General features: G+C 39.3%; 1 protein-coding gene across 2 annotated transcripts in view; it reads right to left on the bottom strand.

Annotated features, from left to right (window-relative positions):
* CAPRIN1 (cell cycle associated protein 1) overlaps positions 1-17837 on the bottom strand; it is a 51710-nt gene that overhangs the window by 19860 nt on the left and 14013 nt on the right. Inside the window, exons 3-10 of one of the 2 annotated variants that reach the window (XM_074401297.1) lie at positions 12462-12524; positions 12264-12350; positions 7561-7799; positions 7395-7477; positions 3686-3823; positions 2205-2315; positions 308-360; positions 143-229 (exon numbers count right to left, since the gene is read on the bottom strand). In XM_074401297.1, coding sequence (XP_074257398.1) covers positions 143-229; positions 308-360; positions 2205-2315; positions 3686-3823; positions 7395-7477; positions 7561-7799; positions 12264-12350; positions 12462-12524 — 861 coding nt within the window. The remainder of the gene's footprint in view (positions 1-142; positions 230-307; positions 361-2204; positions 2316-3685; positions 3824-7394; positions 7478-7560; positions 7800-12263; positions 12351-12461; positions 12525-17837) is intronic. The other variant, XM_003919974.4, reaches the window with a different exon arrangement.

Here is a 17837-nt window from a genome sequence, read left to right as displayed (position 1 = left end):
AAGTAACAGTCTAATGTAATGAGTTTGTTACTATAATAAATGTGCTAATGATGCAAAAAACAATCTTAATCTGTTCTCAGTAAAGATAAAAATTACTAACTGAAGACAAAGACAGCAACCTTGCAATACAGAGAACTCTTACCTCAACTGTTTCAACTGTCCACTCATCTACCTGCTCCTTTTCACCACCAGTGAACTGTGTTTCTGCCATGAACTGTCTATTTACATACTGCAAAGCAAAGTAAATATTTGAGAAATTTGTTTGAAAGGCAGCAAAGTAAAGGCAGCCATTAAATTAAAATCATACCTCTGTTGATTCAACTTCATTTTGCTCAGTGTACTCTTCTGCTGGCTCAGGTTCTAAGAGGTAAAAAAAAAAAAATGGTGTAAAACAAAGGATTTTTAGGTAAGCAATACTACTCTGTGTTAATACTGGTAGATACATGTCATTATACAATTTGTCCAAACCTATAAAATTACAACACTAAGCGTAAACCCAGATGTAAAATACGGACTTTGGGTGATAATGTGTCGGTATAGGTTTATCAACTGTTAACAAATGTACCACTCTGGTGGGTGATGCTGATAATGAGGGAAGTTGTGCATCTGTGAGGATAGAAAGTAAATGGGAAATCTCTATACCTTCCCTTCGGTTTTGCTGTGAACCTAGAATTGCTCTAAAAAATAAAGTCAGCCAGGCGCGGTGTCTCACACCTGTAATCCAAGCACTTTGGGAGGCTGAGGAGGGTGGATCACTTGAGATCAGGAGTTCAAGACTATCCTGGCAAAACCCGGTCTCTATTAAAAATACAAAAAATTAGGTCAAGCACAGTGGCTCATGCCTGTAATTCCAACGCTTTGGGAGGCCGAGGCAGGCGGATCTTTTGAGGTCAGGAGACGGAGACCAGACTCACTGACATGGCGAAATCCCATCTCTACTACAAATACAAAAATCAGCCAGGCGTAGTGGTGCATGCCTGAAATCCCAGCTATTCTGGAGGCTGAGGCAGGAGAACTACTTGAACTCAGGAGATGGAGGATGCAGTGAGCCAGAGAACACTGCACTCCAGCCTGGGCAACAGAATGAAACTCCATCTCCAAAAAAAAAAATTCAAAAAATTAACTGGGTGTGGTGATAGATGCCTAAAATCCCAGCTACTCAGGGGCCTAAAATCCCAGCTACTCAGGAGGCTGAGGCAAGAGAATCGCTTCAACCCGGGAGGCAGATGTTACAGTGAGCCAAGATCAGGCCATTGCACTCCAGCCTGGGAAACAAAAGCAAAACTCCATCTCAAAAAATAAAAATAAAGTCTATTTTTAGAAATGATGCCATAAAGTATAAGAAATTATTTTTGAAGTGAAGAATTCAACTAGGCCGGGCGTCATGGCTCACGCCTGTAATCACAGCACTTTGGAAGGCCAAGGCAGGGGGATCACCTGAGGTCAGGAGTTTGAGACCAGCCTAACCAACATGGTGAAACTCTGGCTCTACTAAAAAATACAAAAATTAGGCGGACGTGGTGGTGTGCGCCTGTAATCCCAGCTACTCAGGAGGCTAAGGCACAAGAATCAATTGAACCAGGGAGGCAGAGGTTGTAGCAAGCTAAGAGATCATGCCACTATACTCCAGCCTGGGCAACAGAGTGAGAGTAAGTCCCCTATCCCCACCCCAACCCAAAAAAATAAAAATGAAATAAAAAGAATTCAACTTAAGGCTGGGCACAGTGACTCAGGCCTGTCATCTCAGGACTTCAGGAGGCCAATGTAGGCCTATCACTTGAGGTCAGGAGTTCAAGACGAGCCTGGCCAATATGGTGAAACCCCATCTCTACTAAAGATACAAAAATCAGCTGGGTGTGCTGGCATGCACCTGTGATCCCAGCTACTCGAGAGGCCAAGGCAGTTGAATCACTTGACCCTGAGAGGTGTAAACTGCAGTGAGTCAACATCATGCCACTGCACTCCAGCCTTAGCAACAGAGCTAGACTCTGCCCCCAATGCTCCGCAAAAAAAAAAAAAAAAAAAATCAACTTAAATTCCAAGTAAGTACGCTGGCACAGTGGCTCACGCCTGTAATCCCAGCACTTTGGGAGACTGAGGCGGGCAGATCACCTGTGGTCAGGAGTTCGAGACTAGCCTGACCAACATGGTGAAACCCTGTCTCTACTAAAAATACAAAATTAGCTGGGCATAGTGGCACATGCCTGTAATCTCAGCTACTTGGGAGGCTGAAGCAGGAGAATTGCTTGAACCCGGGAGGCAGAGGTTACAGTGAGCCAAAATAGCGCCCTTGCACTCCAGCCTGGGCAACAAGTCTAAAAAAAAAAAAAAAATTGCCAATAAGTAAATAGTTCACCACCACATAATCTAAACTTACTTACAAACTTATTTACAAAGTTAATTAACAGTATTTTATATATATATATACATATATATATATCTCTTATAACATATTTAGAAAGTTTTCTTTACCATTTATTCCAGAATTACGTTAAGTTCAATGATAGCTATTTCAGATAATGTATAATGCAAACAAAGAGCTACTATATTGAAATCCCTCTCTATTCTCATAAGTAATAGGATAAAAAGCAGCATACAGATTAAAAATCTTACTTAGTAAAGTGTAAGAGGAGGGAAAAAGATTGTCTTATGTTTATCTCCAACTATTAATTCCACCAATGTGCAATCTTCCCTTCTAGTTTCCACCTACTAGTTACCACTTACTAAGTGCTTACCATGTGCCAGGCACTGTATACACACTTGAAATATTTTCTAAATGCGGAACCTGAGGTATAAGAGTTCTACTAACTTGCCCAAAGTTACAGAGCTAGTAAGTATTGAAGCCAAGATTTAAATCCAGACACTCTGATTCTAAAACCCATGCTTTCATAACCATTGCAAAATTTATACTCCAATGTTTCCTTGTATTCAGAATTTTACTCATCAACTTATGAGTTATCATAAAAATATTCAGTTAAGTGTCTAGCTAATTAATTAATTTTACAATTAACTGGAAAAGACTCCTTGCCTTGGAGGAATTTATAGTTTAAGATCATGGAGTTATAATGTCCCCATGATTAAAACAAAACAACGAACTCATACTATTAATCCAATGCACTGGCATGGTAAATAGCAAATCTGGGCATTTCAGACAAAAATCTATTTGAAAATCCTTATAACAGTAGGCCTCACCCATACGCCTGCCCAGCAATACTACTGCAAAAGTACTATCAGTTTATAATAGTGATCAAGACTAATAAGACAAATGACTGATAATGAATACTTCTAGGAATTACTCTTGGTAATCTGTCTTAACATGTTGTCATGCTTAAAGTCTCTTTAAAAATAAAATCTAGTGAGTAGGGGGATAGGGGAGGGATAGCAGGGGTAGGGGGATTGGGGAGGGATAGCATTAGGAGAAATACCAAATGTAGATGACAGGGTGATGGATGCAGCAAACCTCAACCATGGTATGTGTATACCTATGTAACAAACCTTCAGTTCTGCACATGTATCCCAGAACTTAAAGTATAATAAAGAAATTTTTTAAAATATAAATATATATATAATAAAATAAAATCTAATGTACATATATGAAAACTAAGTAAGTGTACAGCTTAAACTTGTAGCAAAATCAAATAAAACCAGGCCCCTAAACTAAAGTTCACATCCACCTAATACTCACCAGCTTCAGCTACCTGGTCTTCAACTGTAGGTGCTGAGGCTGCCTCTTCTTCCTCACACAACCCATTCTGGTGGTTGTGGGTGCTGTCAAAGTAGTTTGACTGAAAAACACGCTCGACAATTTCCTTTAGAACTTTATCTTAAAAAAGAACATGAATTATAACGTTAGACTTATCTGAGGATGCCTGGCTTGAAAAAGATTCAACATTCTACAAAATACTGTGGTTAAAAAACAACTGTTACTAAAACACATACACACATAAAAAGATTAAATTTCACCAAGAACAAAAATGTATTACGCAATGACACGGAACAAGAAGAATGTAGTTATATTAAACTTTATGGGTTTTTTTTGTTTGTTTTTGAGATGCAGTCTTGCTGTGTCACCCAGGCTGGAGTGCAATGGCATGATCTCAGCTCACTGCAACCACCGCCTCCCACATTGAAACAATTCTCGTTCCTCAGCCTCCCAAGTAGCTGAGATTACAGGCGTGCACCACCATGTCTAGTCAGTTTTTGTATTTTTAGTAGACACAGGGTTTCACCAAGCTGCCCAGGTTGGTCTTGAACTTCTGACCTCAGGTGGTCTGCCCACCTTGGCTGCCCAAAGGACTGGGATTACAGGTGTAAGCCACCACTACCAGCCTGAACTTTACGTATTTTAAGTAAATTAGATAGGGGGAAAAAGATACCATTTAACATTTATTCATTCAGTAAGCATTTATTCAGTGCCTAATCTATATTAGGCAATATGCTAGGCAATAGGAATACAAAAAGGTATGTAAAGACACAGTATCTCCCCTCATTAATCTTATGGTCTAACAGAGATGATATCAAATACAAATACAAAAAACTTACATTTGGGAAAAGTACTACACAGAAGTACAATGGATTGGACCCAATCAGAGTGAGGCCACAAAAGGCTCTCCTAGGAGTGCTACAAGAGTTGAAATCTAGAAGAGTAGAGGGGAAGAAGTGTTTCAAGGTAGAGGAAATAGCATTACAAAGTCCTATACAAAGGGTATCAAACACAAGAAAAGGAAAAGAAGCCACTGTGGCTGAAATGAAGGGAATAAAGAAAAAGCACAGGGAAAGATGTAGCTGGAAAAACTGGTTAAGAGCCAGACCATGAATGTCCTTGAAGTTAAGGACAAACTTACGTAAAATATAACTGAGATGAAGCCACTTAATATTTTAAAAAGGAGAGGGGTGGACTCAGTTGAGCAACTGCATCAGGCAAGAGAAAGGCATAAAAGCAAAGGAAAAGAGAAGTAGACAGTCAAAAGATATTTAAAGACAAACAAAAACTATCAGAATTTGGTGTACCAGGATATTAAGAAAAAGTGTAAGGTAGAGGAGGAGACATATAAAATTATTATTTTCAATTTCCTGGACTTGTATATTATTAATAGATATATATATAATAGGTCCACTTCCTGATAGGTCACTGTAAAGAAAAGTAAAATTTCAAGGACCATATTACATCAAAGCATTGCGAAATTAATCCTAATAAACTGCCAACAAGTCTTTCAATAATGAACACTTCACATGTTTTCCTTATTTCACTTCAGAGATTCCTGACTCAAAACTGTTTTCAACAACTTACAGATACAAATCAAATGCACACAAAAACGCTAATTTGGGTATATTACTACCTTTCCATTGTAAAGATGTTACATTCCTAAGATGTGGGAACAAGATTGGATAGAAAATAACCCCAAAACAAGCTATAAGCTTAAAGGTTTTTATTAACACCTTTGTTACTCTTCAACAATGCTCATAAAAATCTGATGAAGCTTGACCTAAAACTACCTTTTTAAGCTAACAAGCTTATATATGTAGAACTTGCAGAACTAAAAACAAGAAGGTAAACACATATTTTACAAAGAAACATGGACCAGAGTAAAAGTCAACAAACCAAGAAAATTACTTCTTAAATGAAGATAAGACAGACAAGGACTGGCACTCATTTCCTTAAAGCAAATATACTCTTCTAAATTTTGCCAATTAAAGCTCATCCCGTTTTGCTGATTAAAGCTTATAATCCAATCTGATTTCTTATCAACCAACAGCTAAAAAGGCATAAACACAGACACTTTCATTTTATGTTCAAAAACCTGTCTTACTAATTTAACCTTATAAATGGCAAAGAATCTATTCTCTGATTTAACCATTAAAACGAAAAATTACTAGTTTACTGAAAGAATGAAACTTAAATGTCCCCTTTTTAAAAAATCAGTTCAGAGCTGCATGTTTGAGAATAAGGAACTCACACAGAAAACGAGACCAAGTATCAGCATATTTTAAATATCAAAAAATATTAACATCCCCAAATTAGTAGATGTTTAGGACAAACTAAAGAAAGACTTTGGCCAGCTGAGGTGGCTCATGCCTGTAATCCCAGCACTTTGGGAGTCCAAGAGAGTGGATCATGAGGTCAGGAGTTCAAGACCAGATTGGCCAACGTGGTGAAACCCCGTCTCTAACGAAAAAATACAAAAATTAGCTGGGCATGGTGGCTCACACCTGTAATCCCAGATACTTGGGAGGCTGAGGTAGGAGAACTGCTTGAACTGGGACCCGGAAGGTGGAGGTTGCCGTGCGAGATGGCACCATTGCACTCCAACCTGGGCTACAGAGCAAGACTCCATCTCAAAAAATAAAAAAGACTAAGGCAATAACCATGCGTAGAATGTATGAGATGCAGTAAGGCCGGGCGCAGTGGCTCAAGCCTGTAATCCCAGCACTTTGGGAGGCTGAGGCGGGTGGATCATGAGGTCAAGAGATCGAGACCATCCTGGTTAACATGGTGAAACCCCATCTCTACTAAAAACACAAAAAATTAGCTGGGCATGGTGGCGCGTGCCTGTAATCCCAGCTACTCAAGAGGCTGAGACAGGAGAATTGCCTGAACCCAGGAGGCGGAGGTTGCGGTGAGCCAAGATGGTGCCATTGCACTCCAGTCTGGGTAACTAGAGTGAAACTCCATCTCAAAAAAAAGAAAAAAGAGATGCAGTAATTGTTTCATAAACTTCGGCCATAAAACAAACAGTCCGTCTAATACCAAAAGCTCCGGAAAGTCAATGTGATGTCAATCTGTCCACCTCAAACACAGTTTAGTTACATACAAGACCATATGAAGCTAGGACTATCATATTCACACAGTTTTAGTTGTTTCTTGTTGGTGTTTTGATTTCCACAATACAGATAAAACACACAAAGATACAAAAAGGAAATAAACCAAAAAATAGTAGATGAATGTTATGTATACACTTCCAATTTTTTTTCAGTATTAATTTTAAATAGGAAAACTACCTGGATGCAGTGGCTCACACCTGTAAATCCCAGCACATTGGGAGGCCCAGGTTGGCAAATCACTTGAGGTAAGGTGTTCGACATCAGCCTGGCCAACATGGCAAAACCCCTCTCTACTAAAAATACAAAAGTTAGGTAGACACGATGGCGCATGCCTATAATCCCAGCTACTTGAGAGGCTGAGGTGGGAGAATCACTTGAACTCAGGAGGCAGAGGTTGCAGTAAGCTGAGATTGTGCCACTGTACTCCAGCCTAGGCAACACAGTGAGACTCTGTCTCCAAAAAAAAAAAAAAAAATTAGGAAAACTATTTTTTCCCAAGTGAACTATGAACATAGGAAAACCAATTGTTAAAGATTCTAAGCTATGAAATCAAAGTTATCAGTAATACTCACAGGTGGTTCCACATACAGATTTTTCCTTCCCTTCCAGCAGGTCCCACAGGTGAATTGAGGCATGTTCATACTGTTCATTCAACCTTTTAATAGTAAAAAGCTAATTAATAACCTTTCAGTTGCCAAAGCAATATTCAGAAGTTTCTATTATCAAATACCACTATACCTCAAGGTCATGTCCCGTTCAGGGTCTACTAACTTATAGAATTCATCCAACAATGACAATTCCTCTTCGGACAATATTGGCACTCCATTCAAACCTTGTTTCAGGTCAGTTCGCACTTCATCATCTCCCAGTTTGTCCAAAACATACTGTAGCTCAAGTACAGTTTTTAAACGTTTCTGTTCAGCTTCTTCTCTCATAAGCTGCTCCCGACGTGCTGTCTTCTTTATTGTTTTCTGAATCTGCAAAACAATATAAACATATGACACCAAAACTTAGTTCAATCCACTTCAGGTCCAGCTTAAATAAGACATAACATACTCAGTGAGTGAGATGTGACCCCAATACAAAGAAGGACGATTCCTGACTTACAAATAGTTTTAAACATGATCTATTTTAAGCAATTATTAAAAATTCATAACAGCTCTTTCCCTAGAAGGTATTTTAACTACTGAAATGTTACTCATGAAACAATGTGTTTGGGGCCCGTTTCAAAACAATCTAGAGGGCAAAGGGAGAAAGGAAATAAATGTAGATTTATGTGAAATACGACTGACCATGAGATGATAAATATAGAAGCTGGGTACAAGTACAAACAGTTTCACTGTATTGTTTTCTTTAGTTAGATATACATGTCTCAAGTTTTTCACGATTAGTATAAAAAGTAAAAATTTTATTAATTTGGAAATTATAGAGAAATTTAAAGGATTGGGCCGATTAAAAAAGAAACCTAACCACAGCAACAATAAAAATCTTACCCCAATCTAGCTCCTCTATGGACAAACGACCCAAAGTTCTAACTTTAGGTATCTACTAATGACTCACAAGGAAATGCCAAAACGCCACAAGTGCCCCTTTGCCCCACATAATCCACTGCCAGTCTCAGACATTCCGTCCGACTTAAAAGAGTGCCTAGTTTGTTTTTATGAATAAGGCGATGCTGGTGGAGAAAAACAGATAAAGCTAATTATTAACACATTTTTCCCACATTCTTCTTTTCTTCCCTGGAAAGGCTGAAAGGAAGGCATCAGTCAAACGCTTATTATTTCTCTCCCTCTCTCTCATATCTAACATCAAGTTGAGGACAGAGAAGGGCCGTCTTTCAAGAGCCACGGCAGTGTTTTCCTTTCCACTTGTTCCCCTTTTCTCAAGCCTCGATCAGATGAACCAAGACACAGAAAACCAAAGATGGGGAACGAGACGTGGGAGGAATGATGAAGGCCATAAAAACAAGGCAAATCTATAATGGTAATACAGTGTGCAGAATATATAATATCTTAGCATTAAATGGCAAGTGATAGCTGCAGTAAGCTGAAATGAGGCTACTGCATTCCAGCCTGGGTGAAAGAGTGAGACAGAGTTTTCCTCTTATTGCCCAGGCTGGAGTCCAATGGTGCGATCTCAGCTCACTGCAACCTCTGCCTCCCAGGTTCAAGTGATTCTCGTGCCTCAACCTCCTGAGTAGCTGGGATTACAAGTATGTGCCACCATGCCTGGCATTTTTGTATTATTAGTAAAGACATTTAGTAGATACGTTTTTGCATTATTATTAATTCTCTTTGTTGGTCAGGCTGGTCTTTAACTCTTGACCTCAAGTGATCCGCCCGCCTCAGCCTCCCAAAGTGCTGGGATTACAGGCATGAGTCACAGCACCCAGCTGCCAACTGTTCTTTTTTTAAAAATACTTCTAAAAAATTTGAAGAAAGGTCTTTGTTTCTGAGGCTGGTCTTGAACTCCTGGCCTCAAACAATCCTCTCACCTTAGCCTCCCAAAATACTAGAATTACAGGTATGAGCCACCATGCCCAACCAGGACAGGAAGGTCTTTCCTTTTTTTTTCCTGTCTCACTCTGCTGCTGAGGAGTGCAGTGTGGCAAGGAGATCTTGGCTCAATGATATCTCCACCTCCCAAATTCAAGCAGTTCTCCTGCCTCAGCCTCCTGGGATTACAGGTGCGTGCCACCACGCCCAATTTTTGTATTTTTAGTAGAGATGGGGTTTCACTATGTTGGCCAGGCTGGTCTCAAACTCCTTGCCTCAAGTGATCTACCTGCCTCAGCCTCCCCAAGTGCCGGGATTACAGGCGTTGGCCACCACGTCCTGCCCAGAAAGGTCTTTACAAGTAACTGGAGGCAGGAAGCATAGGAAAGAGGCAGGAATGTAAAAGGAAGTTAAGTAAAATAAAGTAAGAAAGCAAGCTATTCTGGATGAAATGAACAGCTCAAGAAGGAAGAAGGTGAAAAGGTAGGCCTGAGCCAGACTAAAGAAGTTACTGAATGCAAAACAAAGTGTGTTTAATAATTGTTGAAAGTATACCGAAGGATCAAAGATAAATAAAAGCTCTGCTAATGAAGTCAAAGCTCAGAGAAAAGTCCTGAAAATATCAAAGTGTTACAAAAAAAAAGGATACAGGTATTTTCATTACACAGTGATAGTAACTTCCAAAATAGATGTTACATTAAACTGTATAGCAATCCTGCTTCTATTTCAAAAAAAAAACAAGAAAAAGAAATTGGGCAGGGTTCATCAAACTAAGTGGAATAAATCCCTACTTTGGTACTACGGTCTGTATGCATCCCCTAAAATTCAAGTGTTGGAAACTTAATCTTCCCAATGCAATAGTATTGGGAGGCTGGGCCTTTTGGAAGCTATCTAGAATTAATTACTACTACTATAGAAAGAGCTTGCAGGAGTGTGATCATTCTCTCTTGCCCTTAAGCCTTCTACCACCAGGTAAGGACATAGTAATGCAGCAAGATGCTAGTATCTTCATCTCGGACTTTCCAGCATCCAGAAGTGTGAGAAACAAATTTCTGTTCTTTATACACATTATCCAGTCTCAGGCATTCCATTATAGTAACACAAAGTTGACTAAGACACTAGGTACAAAATTAAATTAGTTTTTCTGTCAGGCAAAAATTTTCCTTCCCTAATCAACTGTAATAAGTAATTCTAAGATTAAGTACTTGAAGCCAGGCACATTGGCTCATGCCTGTAATCCCAACACTTTGGGAGGCTGAAGCAGATGGATCACCTGAGGTCAGGAGTTTGAGACCAGCTTGGCCAACATGGTGAAACCCTGTCCCTACTAAAAATACACAAATTAGACAGGCATGGTGACTGAGGTCTATAGTCCCAGTTACTCGGGAGGCTGAGGCAGGATAATCGGTTGAAGCTGGGAGGTGGAGGTTGCAGTGAACTGAGATCACACCACTGCACTCCAGCCTGGGAAACAGAGCAAGACTCTGTCTCCAAAAAAAAAAAAAATAAGTGCTTGAAATACATTAGTTATGTATCAAATAACAACCCTATGAGGTAGATAAAATTATTATCACCATATTACAGATTAGAAAACGGAGGCATTGTAATGGCCTCTGCCCATCAGCCTCATTTTTCTAACCTACTGGTTCTGTTTCTCTGGAGAATCGTGACTAATACAAAAACAGTAAAATTAAGCAACTCATCCATGGTCATACTACTAAGTCACAAAATTAGGATTCAACTAGGCAGTCTCCTTCTAGAATCAGATCTCTTCATCCCTATACTGCAATGTCTCATATAATAAACTTGTTTTTTGTTTCAACAAATTAGAGGCAACTTTATACATTCACACATTGCTTAACAACAAGGATATATTCTGAGAAATACGTAAGCAGGGAATTTCATCATCGTGCAAACATGGAGTATACTTATACAACCTAGATAGTATAACCTACTACACACCTAGGCCATATGGTATAGCATATAACCCCTAGGCTACAAATGTGTACAGCATGTTACTGGACTGACTACTGTAGGCAATTATAACACAGTAGTATTTATATATCTAAACATAATAGGTACAGTAATACAGTTATTATATTCTAATGGGACCATCATCATATATGTGGCCCACAGTTGAATGAAACATCATTATATAGTATATTCCTGTATTTCAATGTTATTAGTCTTTTCCAAAGAAGCTGACACTTACTCAGATGGCTTAATTTTCTGGCCTCAACAAATTATCTGACTTTGCTTGCATTTAACTTTTGTCCTTATTGCCAAAGGTTTTTGTCACATGAAAAACCCACTATAATGTTGGATCCAGTGCTGACATTAAGAGCACATTTGCCATATCCCTTAAGATTGTTAAAGCAGAGAATGATTACCAATTAAATAAACAAGCTTCATTTTCTGACAGCTAAATTGTTAGTTATTAGACATAAGGAACATGATAAATAAAAAACATTTATTTATATCTAATGACTAATGACATTTATTTATATGTATTTGCAAAGCTTAACATTTTAAACCAATAAGACCTTTAGCATAGCTACTATACATATTCGTCAAATCTTGAACTCAGTCCTTTTTAAAAATGTTTTAAATTTAGTATCTTTTTTAAGAGATGGGGTTTTCTCATGTAGCCCAGGCTGAAGTGCAGTGGCTATTCACAAGCATAATCATATGCACTGCAGCCTTGAACTCCTGGCCTCCACCTAATGAGGAGCTAGGGCCACAGGCACATGCCACCGCCCCCCAGCTTTAAACTCAGTATTTTTAAAAGACATCTTTCAGGTGTTATAAACTTTACAGAATGCAAAGGCATCTTTGTAACTGGATACAACTCTCTCACCTTGCAGAGCACTTAACAATAGTAATAGGACTAAAACCCAAAGAAACAACAAAAGTATTTCATAAATACGTATACTTTCTTCTACTTACATCTTGACTTAGTGCCATGAAACTCCTCTGTAATTCTTTTGCAAACTCCAAATTATTTGTGACTTCCTGGTACTTAGAAACGGCATCCTAAAATGACAGATAAAACCCAACTTTACTAGAAAGACAAAAAAAAAAAAAAAAACTATTTTATTTAAAATAGTGAGCATTAGGTCTTAAATAAAAATACAACATCTTTACCAGCTGATCTTGATTAAGCCTTTCCCCTTTGTTCATTCGTTCCTGGTAATCATCAAGCTTACCCTGCATTAAAAGAACAAAAAGAATTAAGTTCCATGTTGAACATCTATACCAGCTTAAGCATGCTTGACAAAACCCACACAATCCTCTAGTTTGTCTCAAATTTTGCCCTAAATAAACTTTTTAGATACACTCCACATTAACTACATACAAAAAAAATTCGGCCGGGCGCGGTGGCTCAAGCCTGTAATCCCAGCACTTTGGGAGGCCGAGGCGGGTGGATCACGAGGTCGAGAGATCGAGACCATCCTGGTCAACATGGTGAAACCCCGTCTCTACTAAAAATACTAAAAATTAGCTGGGCATGGTGGCGTGTGCCTGTAATCCCAGCTACTTTAGGGGCGAAGGCAGTAGGATAGCTTGAACCTGGGAGGTAGAGGTTGCATTGAGACGAGATTGCACCACTGCACTGTAGCCTGGGTGACAAGACTGAAACTCCATTTCAAAAAAAAAGGAATTTAAGGCACCCACCACCACGCCTGGCTAATTTTTTTGTACTTTTTGGTACAGACGGGCTTCAACATGTGGCCATGTTGGTCTCAAACTCCTGACTTCAGGTGATCTACCTGCCTCAGCCTCCAAAAGTGCTGGGATTACAGGTGTGAGCCACCGCGCCCAGCCTAAGTACATAGAACTTTTTAGATATACTCGAGCTATTGCTGAATGACATCAAAGACTATATTGTAAACCAATGATACAACATTACTCACTCTTCAGATTAATCAAAAAAAGAGTATTAGATAGACTAGACATATGGCTCCGACCCGCATGGGTAAAGAGCCACAGCTTGGTTACGATCCTGCTTATACTCAAATGAGCATATCAGACATTTATCAAGTTAAATTTCAGTCTCTACCTCTCCCCAGAAAAAGAATTCATGTGACTAGGGGATATAGGAGTCTTTGGAAGGCCAAAGCAGGTGGATCACTTGAGATTAGGAGTTTAAGACCTGCGTGGCCACATGATAAAACTCCATCTCTACCAAAAAATACAAAAATTAGCTGGGTATGGTGGTGTTAGCCTTTAGTCCCAGCTACTCAGGAGGCTGAGGTGGGAGGATTGCTTGAACCCTGGAGGTGGAGTTTGCAGTCAGCTGAAATAATGCCACTGCACTCCAGCCTGGGCAACAGAGTGAAACCTTGTCTCAAAAAAAAAAAAGAAGAAGAAAGAAAGACAGACAGGAAGGAAGGAAGGAAGGAAGGGAAGGGAAGGAAGGAAGGAAGGAAGAAGAAAGGAAGGAAAGGAAAAAGGAAAGGAAAAGGAAAGGAAAGAAGAAAGAGTATTTTTTTCCCTGAATAAACTCACAGGCATATTGTCTTTAATGTACTTCATTTACCTTGAACAAGATAGCTACCACATCACTATAGTACACAAGTAACAGCTTTGCTGTTAGTTGAAGGGTGAGGACAGAAAACTAACATCTGATCTGGTTTAAGATCATACTTTCTTGCTAAAATTAAAACTTTGCAGGTTTTCCAGGCTACTACTATTAAGTAAGACCCCACAGATATTCAGGTAATGCAAAAGAATCATGAACTGTTATTATGGTAAAGGTCAGAGGACAGGGAATGATGAGAAATCTAAAGTAAGGGGAAAAATACCCAAAATAATCCCAATAAATTATGAACATATATAGTTCCTTACCCTCTTACCAATAAAACTGTGAAACGAAATACCAATTTCCTTTTTTTTTTTCAGACAGAGTCTCACTCTGTCACCCAGACTGGAGCGAAGTGGCGGGATCTCGGCTTACGGCAGCCTCTGCCTTCCAAGTTCAAGTGATTCCCCTGCCTCAGCCTCCCGAGTAGCTTGGATTACAGGCGCCCGCCACCATGTCCGGCTAATTTTTGTACTTTTAGTAGAGACAAGGTTTCACATGTTGACCAGGCTGGTCTCGAACTCCTGACCTCAGGTGATCTGCCTGCCTTGGCCGCCCAAAGTGGTGGGATTGACAGGCGTGAGCCACCGTGCCCAGCCTACAAAGTTAAATTCTAATAAACGGCATAAAAACCACAGAAGCCAGTTTAAAAGTAATGATAATAGGTTTGTTTTCTTTTAGGTCAAATATTTTCTTTGTACCAGAAGCAAATGTCAACTTGCCTAGCCATTCAACCCCAAATTGAAAAGCCTACCACAATTCTTAAGTAACACTTGAAGTAAATAAAACCAAGATAATCATTAAGACATTAAAGGCTTTTAAACGTATACAATTTTATTCTTAGATGAACTACTTCACAAAAATCTCTAAGCCTCCAAATAAACAGGTATAAAATTTCAGTCTAATGACTTGGGGAAAACAAAAAAAAGGTTTTTTGCACTGATACAACAGACCTGACCCCAGGTGCAAAAGATGTGTCCAACTATCTCACAATACTCTGAGGATCAACAGACTGTTCATTCTCTTTTTAAAGAGGGAAGACTCACAAGCTTGGGAAGCTAAAAAAAAGTGTTAAAATAAAAAGTTTTGTTTTTTTAAAGGGTAGGCTATTTTCCTTTTAAGAAATAAAAAACTAGGCCAGGTGTGGGGCCTCACGCCTATAATCCCAGCACTTTCGGAGTTCGAGACCAGCCTGGCTAACAAGGTGAAACCCTGTCTCTACTAAAAATACAAAAATTAGCCAGGTGTGGTGGCACGCGCCTACAATCCCAGCTACTGGGAAGGCTGAGGCAGGAGAATTGTACCACTGCACTCCAGCATGGGCAATAGCAAGACTCCATCTAAAAAACAAAAGAAAATACTAAACAAGATTTGAATTTATGACTTAGGATATTCCAAAATAAGTATTATAATCACAATCCCTCTATTTAAAAATATACCAACAGAAAATATGCAAATAGGAGAGCCTAAAGTTCAGTTCTAGTACACAGTTCATTAATACTGAACCAAAGAAAAAAACACTATTAACTTATAACTGGCAATTTATTATCTTCCTTTTTCTACAGTATTGTACATTTTTCAAGGAAATTGTTACTAAATCTAGAAATACACCATACATCCCTCATAGGGTAGAGTTTATATATCGGTAGAGTTTATATATCTAGCCAAAATGGATGTAGAATCAAATTCCTAAAAAATGCTTGTATAGAGATGAAAATAAACATAAAAAGATAAAAAAAAAAAAAAAGGGTAAGAATGGTACCTGAGTGGTGAAATTATACGTGGAGGTGTTTTCCTTTTGCTTTGTTTTATACACTTAACTACTGTGCAGTGAAGTTTGTATAATGAAAACAATTAGAATTCCATGCTATATAAAATTAAGATTGACAGCCTTCAGTACATTGTCAGGACTCTCACCAATAACAATCCTTGATTATGAACCTACACTGTCCTATTATAGGACAAGCTATCCTATATTAGAAAATCTCCAATTTTCTATATAATAGCAAATTTAGAATTCATCCAAACCGAGAGCTATGGCAGATTACATTTTCCAAAGATAGCTATAAAATCTGCAGTCTCACATACCGTTCTACAACGTGACCCTGGCACTACTCAATCAACAACTAGTCCACTTCCCCTGCCATTGTACCTGAGTAAGCTTCAACCAAAAGTACTATATAAATGATGCTGTACGATTTCCAAGGCTGAGTCATAAAAGCAATCCATCCCTGCCTGATTTGCTGGCGACCGAAACACTTGTGTTTATAGCCTTCAGCCATCATACAAATAGAGTAACTCTGAGATTGCCATGTCATAAGGAAGCCATGCCATGAAGAGAGAGGCCTCACAGCTTCTGATCAGCAATCCCTGTGGTTCTACTCATTTTAGTCCAAGCAGCAAACGAATGAACAAGTCAGTCTTCCCACATGAGGCCCCCAGTGTCATCAAACAGAAACATCAAAACTCCTGTGTGCCTTGTCTGAATCCCTGATAGGCAGAATCCTTGTGCATAAGAAAATCATGGTTTTAATCCCTTAAAGTCTGAGATTAATCTGTTACAAGGAAATAACTGGAACAAGGTTAAAGGGGAAACGAAAAGAAAGGAAAACAGCCAGTATATGAAACTCAGCCTCATAGTACACATCTTCACAGAACACTCTGACAAAAGAAAGTATGCAAAAAGAACTCTGCATAGCCAAAATAAAGATCTATGCACTATGGCCAGGCATGGTTGCTCACATCTTCAGTCCCAGCACTTTGGAAGGCCAAGACAGGAGGATTACTTGAGGCCAGGAGTTAAAGACCAGCCTGGACAACATAGTGAGACTCTGTCTCTACAAAAAACTTGAAAATTATCCAGGCAAAGAAATTTTTAAACTTAGTGCTATACTCCTAACTACCTGGGAGGCTGAGACAGGAGGATCATGAGACCAGGAGTTGGAACTCACAAGGAGCATGACTGCACTCCAGCCTGGGTGATAGTGCAGTATCTTATCTTAAAAAAACAACAACAACAACAAAAAAAACTATGCATTTTATTAAAGCTCAAGTACCTATTTACTCTGATTTAGTATTACTGTTAACATGTTTCTAGCTCTACAATTGAAGAACTGAGATTTTTAAAAGGTGGACTGAGTTTACTGGAAGGAAAGAAGTATGTAAATCATAACTGAAACCTTTAACAGAATTTTCAAAGAGCAGACCATACATAGTTCCTGAATTACCCAATCAAAAAAATATAGTAAATCAATGGTACAAGGCTGGATGCCATGGCTCATACCCTTAATTCCAGTACTTTGGGAGGCCAAGGCAGGTGGATTGCGTGAGGTGAGGTGTTCAAGACCACCTTGGCCAACATAACAAAACCTCGTCTCTACTAAAAATATGAAATTAGCCAGGCATGGTGGCGCAGACCTGTAATCCCAGTTGCCTGGGAGGCTGAGGCACGAGAATCACTTGAAACTGGGAGGCAAAGGTTGCAGTGAACAGAGATCATGCACTCCAGCCTGGGCAACAAAGTGAGACTCCATCTCAAAATAAAATTTAAAAAAGGTACGGAAACTATAGGTCTTGGCCAGGCACAGTGGTTCACGCCTACAATCCTAGCACTTCGAGACTCCAAGGTGAGCAAATCATCTAAGCTCAGGAGTAGGACTTTAAGCCCGGGCAACATGGCAAATCCCTGTCTCTGCAAAAAATACGAAAATTAGCTAGACATGGTGGCACGCGCCTGCAGTCCCAGGAGGTGCAGGTGGGAGGATCACTGAGCCTGGGGAGGTTGACGCTGCAATGAGTAGTGACTGCACCACCACACTCCAGCCTGGGCGACGGTGAGAGACCAAAAAAAAAACTACAGATCATCCATATAACATTTTTCTAACCACAATAAAAAAAAGAAAGTTTCATCATAGCATTATACATGTTCTTCCATGGCT

The sequence above is a fragment of the Saimiri boliviensis genome, chromosome 6 (assembly GCF_048565385.1).
Source record: "Saimiri boliviensis isolate mSaiBol1 chromosome 6, mSaiBol1.pri, whole genome shotgun sequence".
NCBI lineage: Eukaryota > Metazoa > Chordata > Mammalia > Primates > Cebidae > Saimiri > Saimiri boliviensis.
Note: the sequence above shows the minus strand (reverse complement) of the source record. Positions and strands in the feature narration are given on the sequence as shown.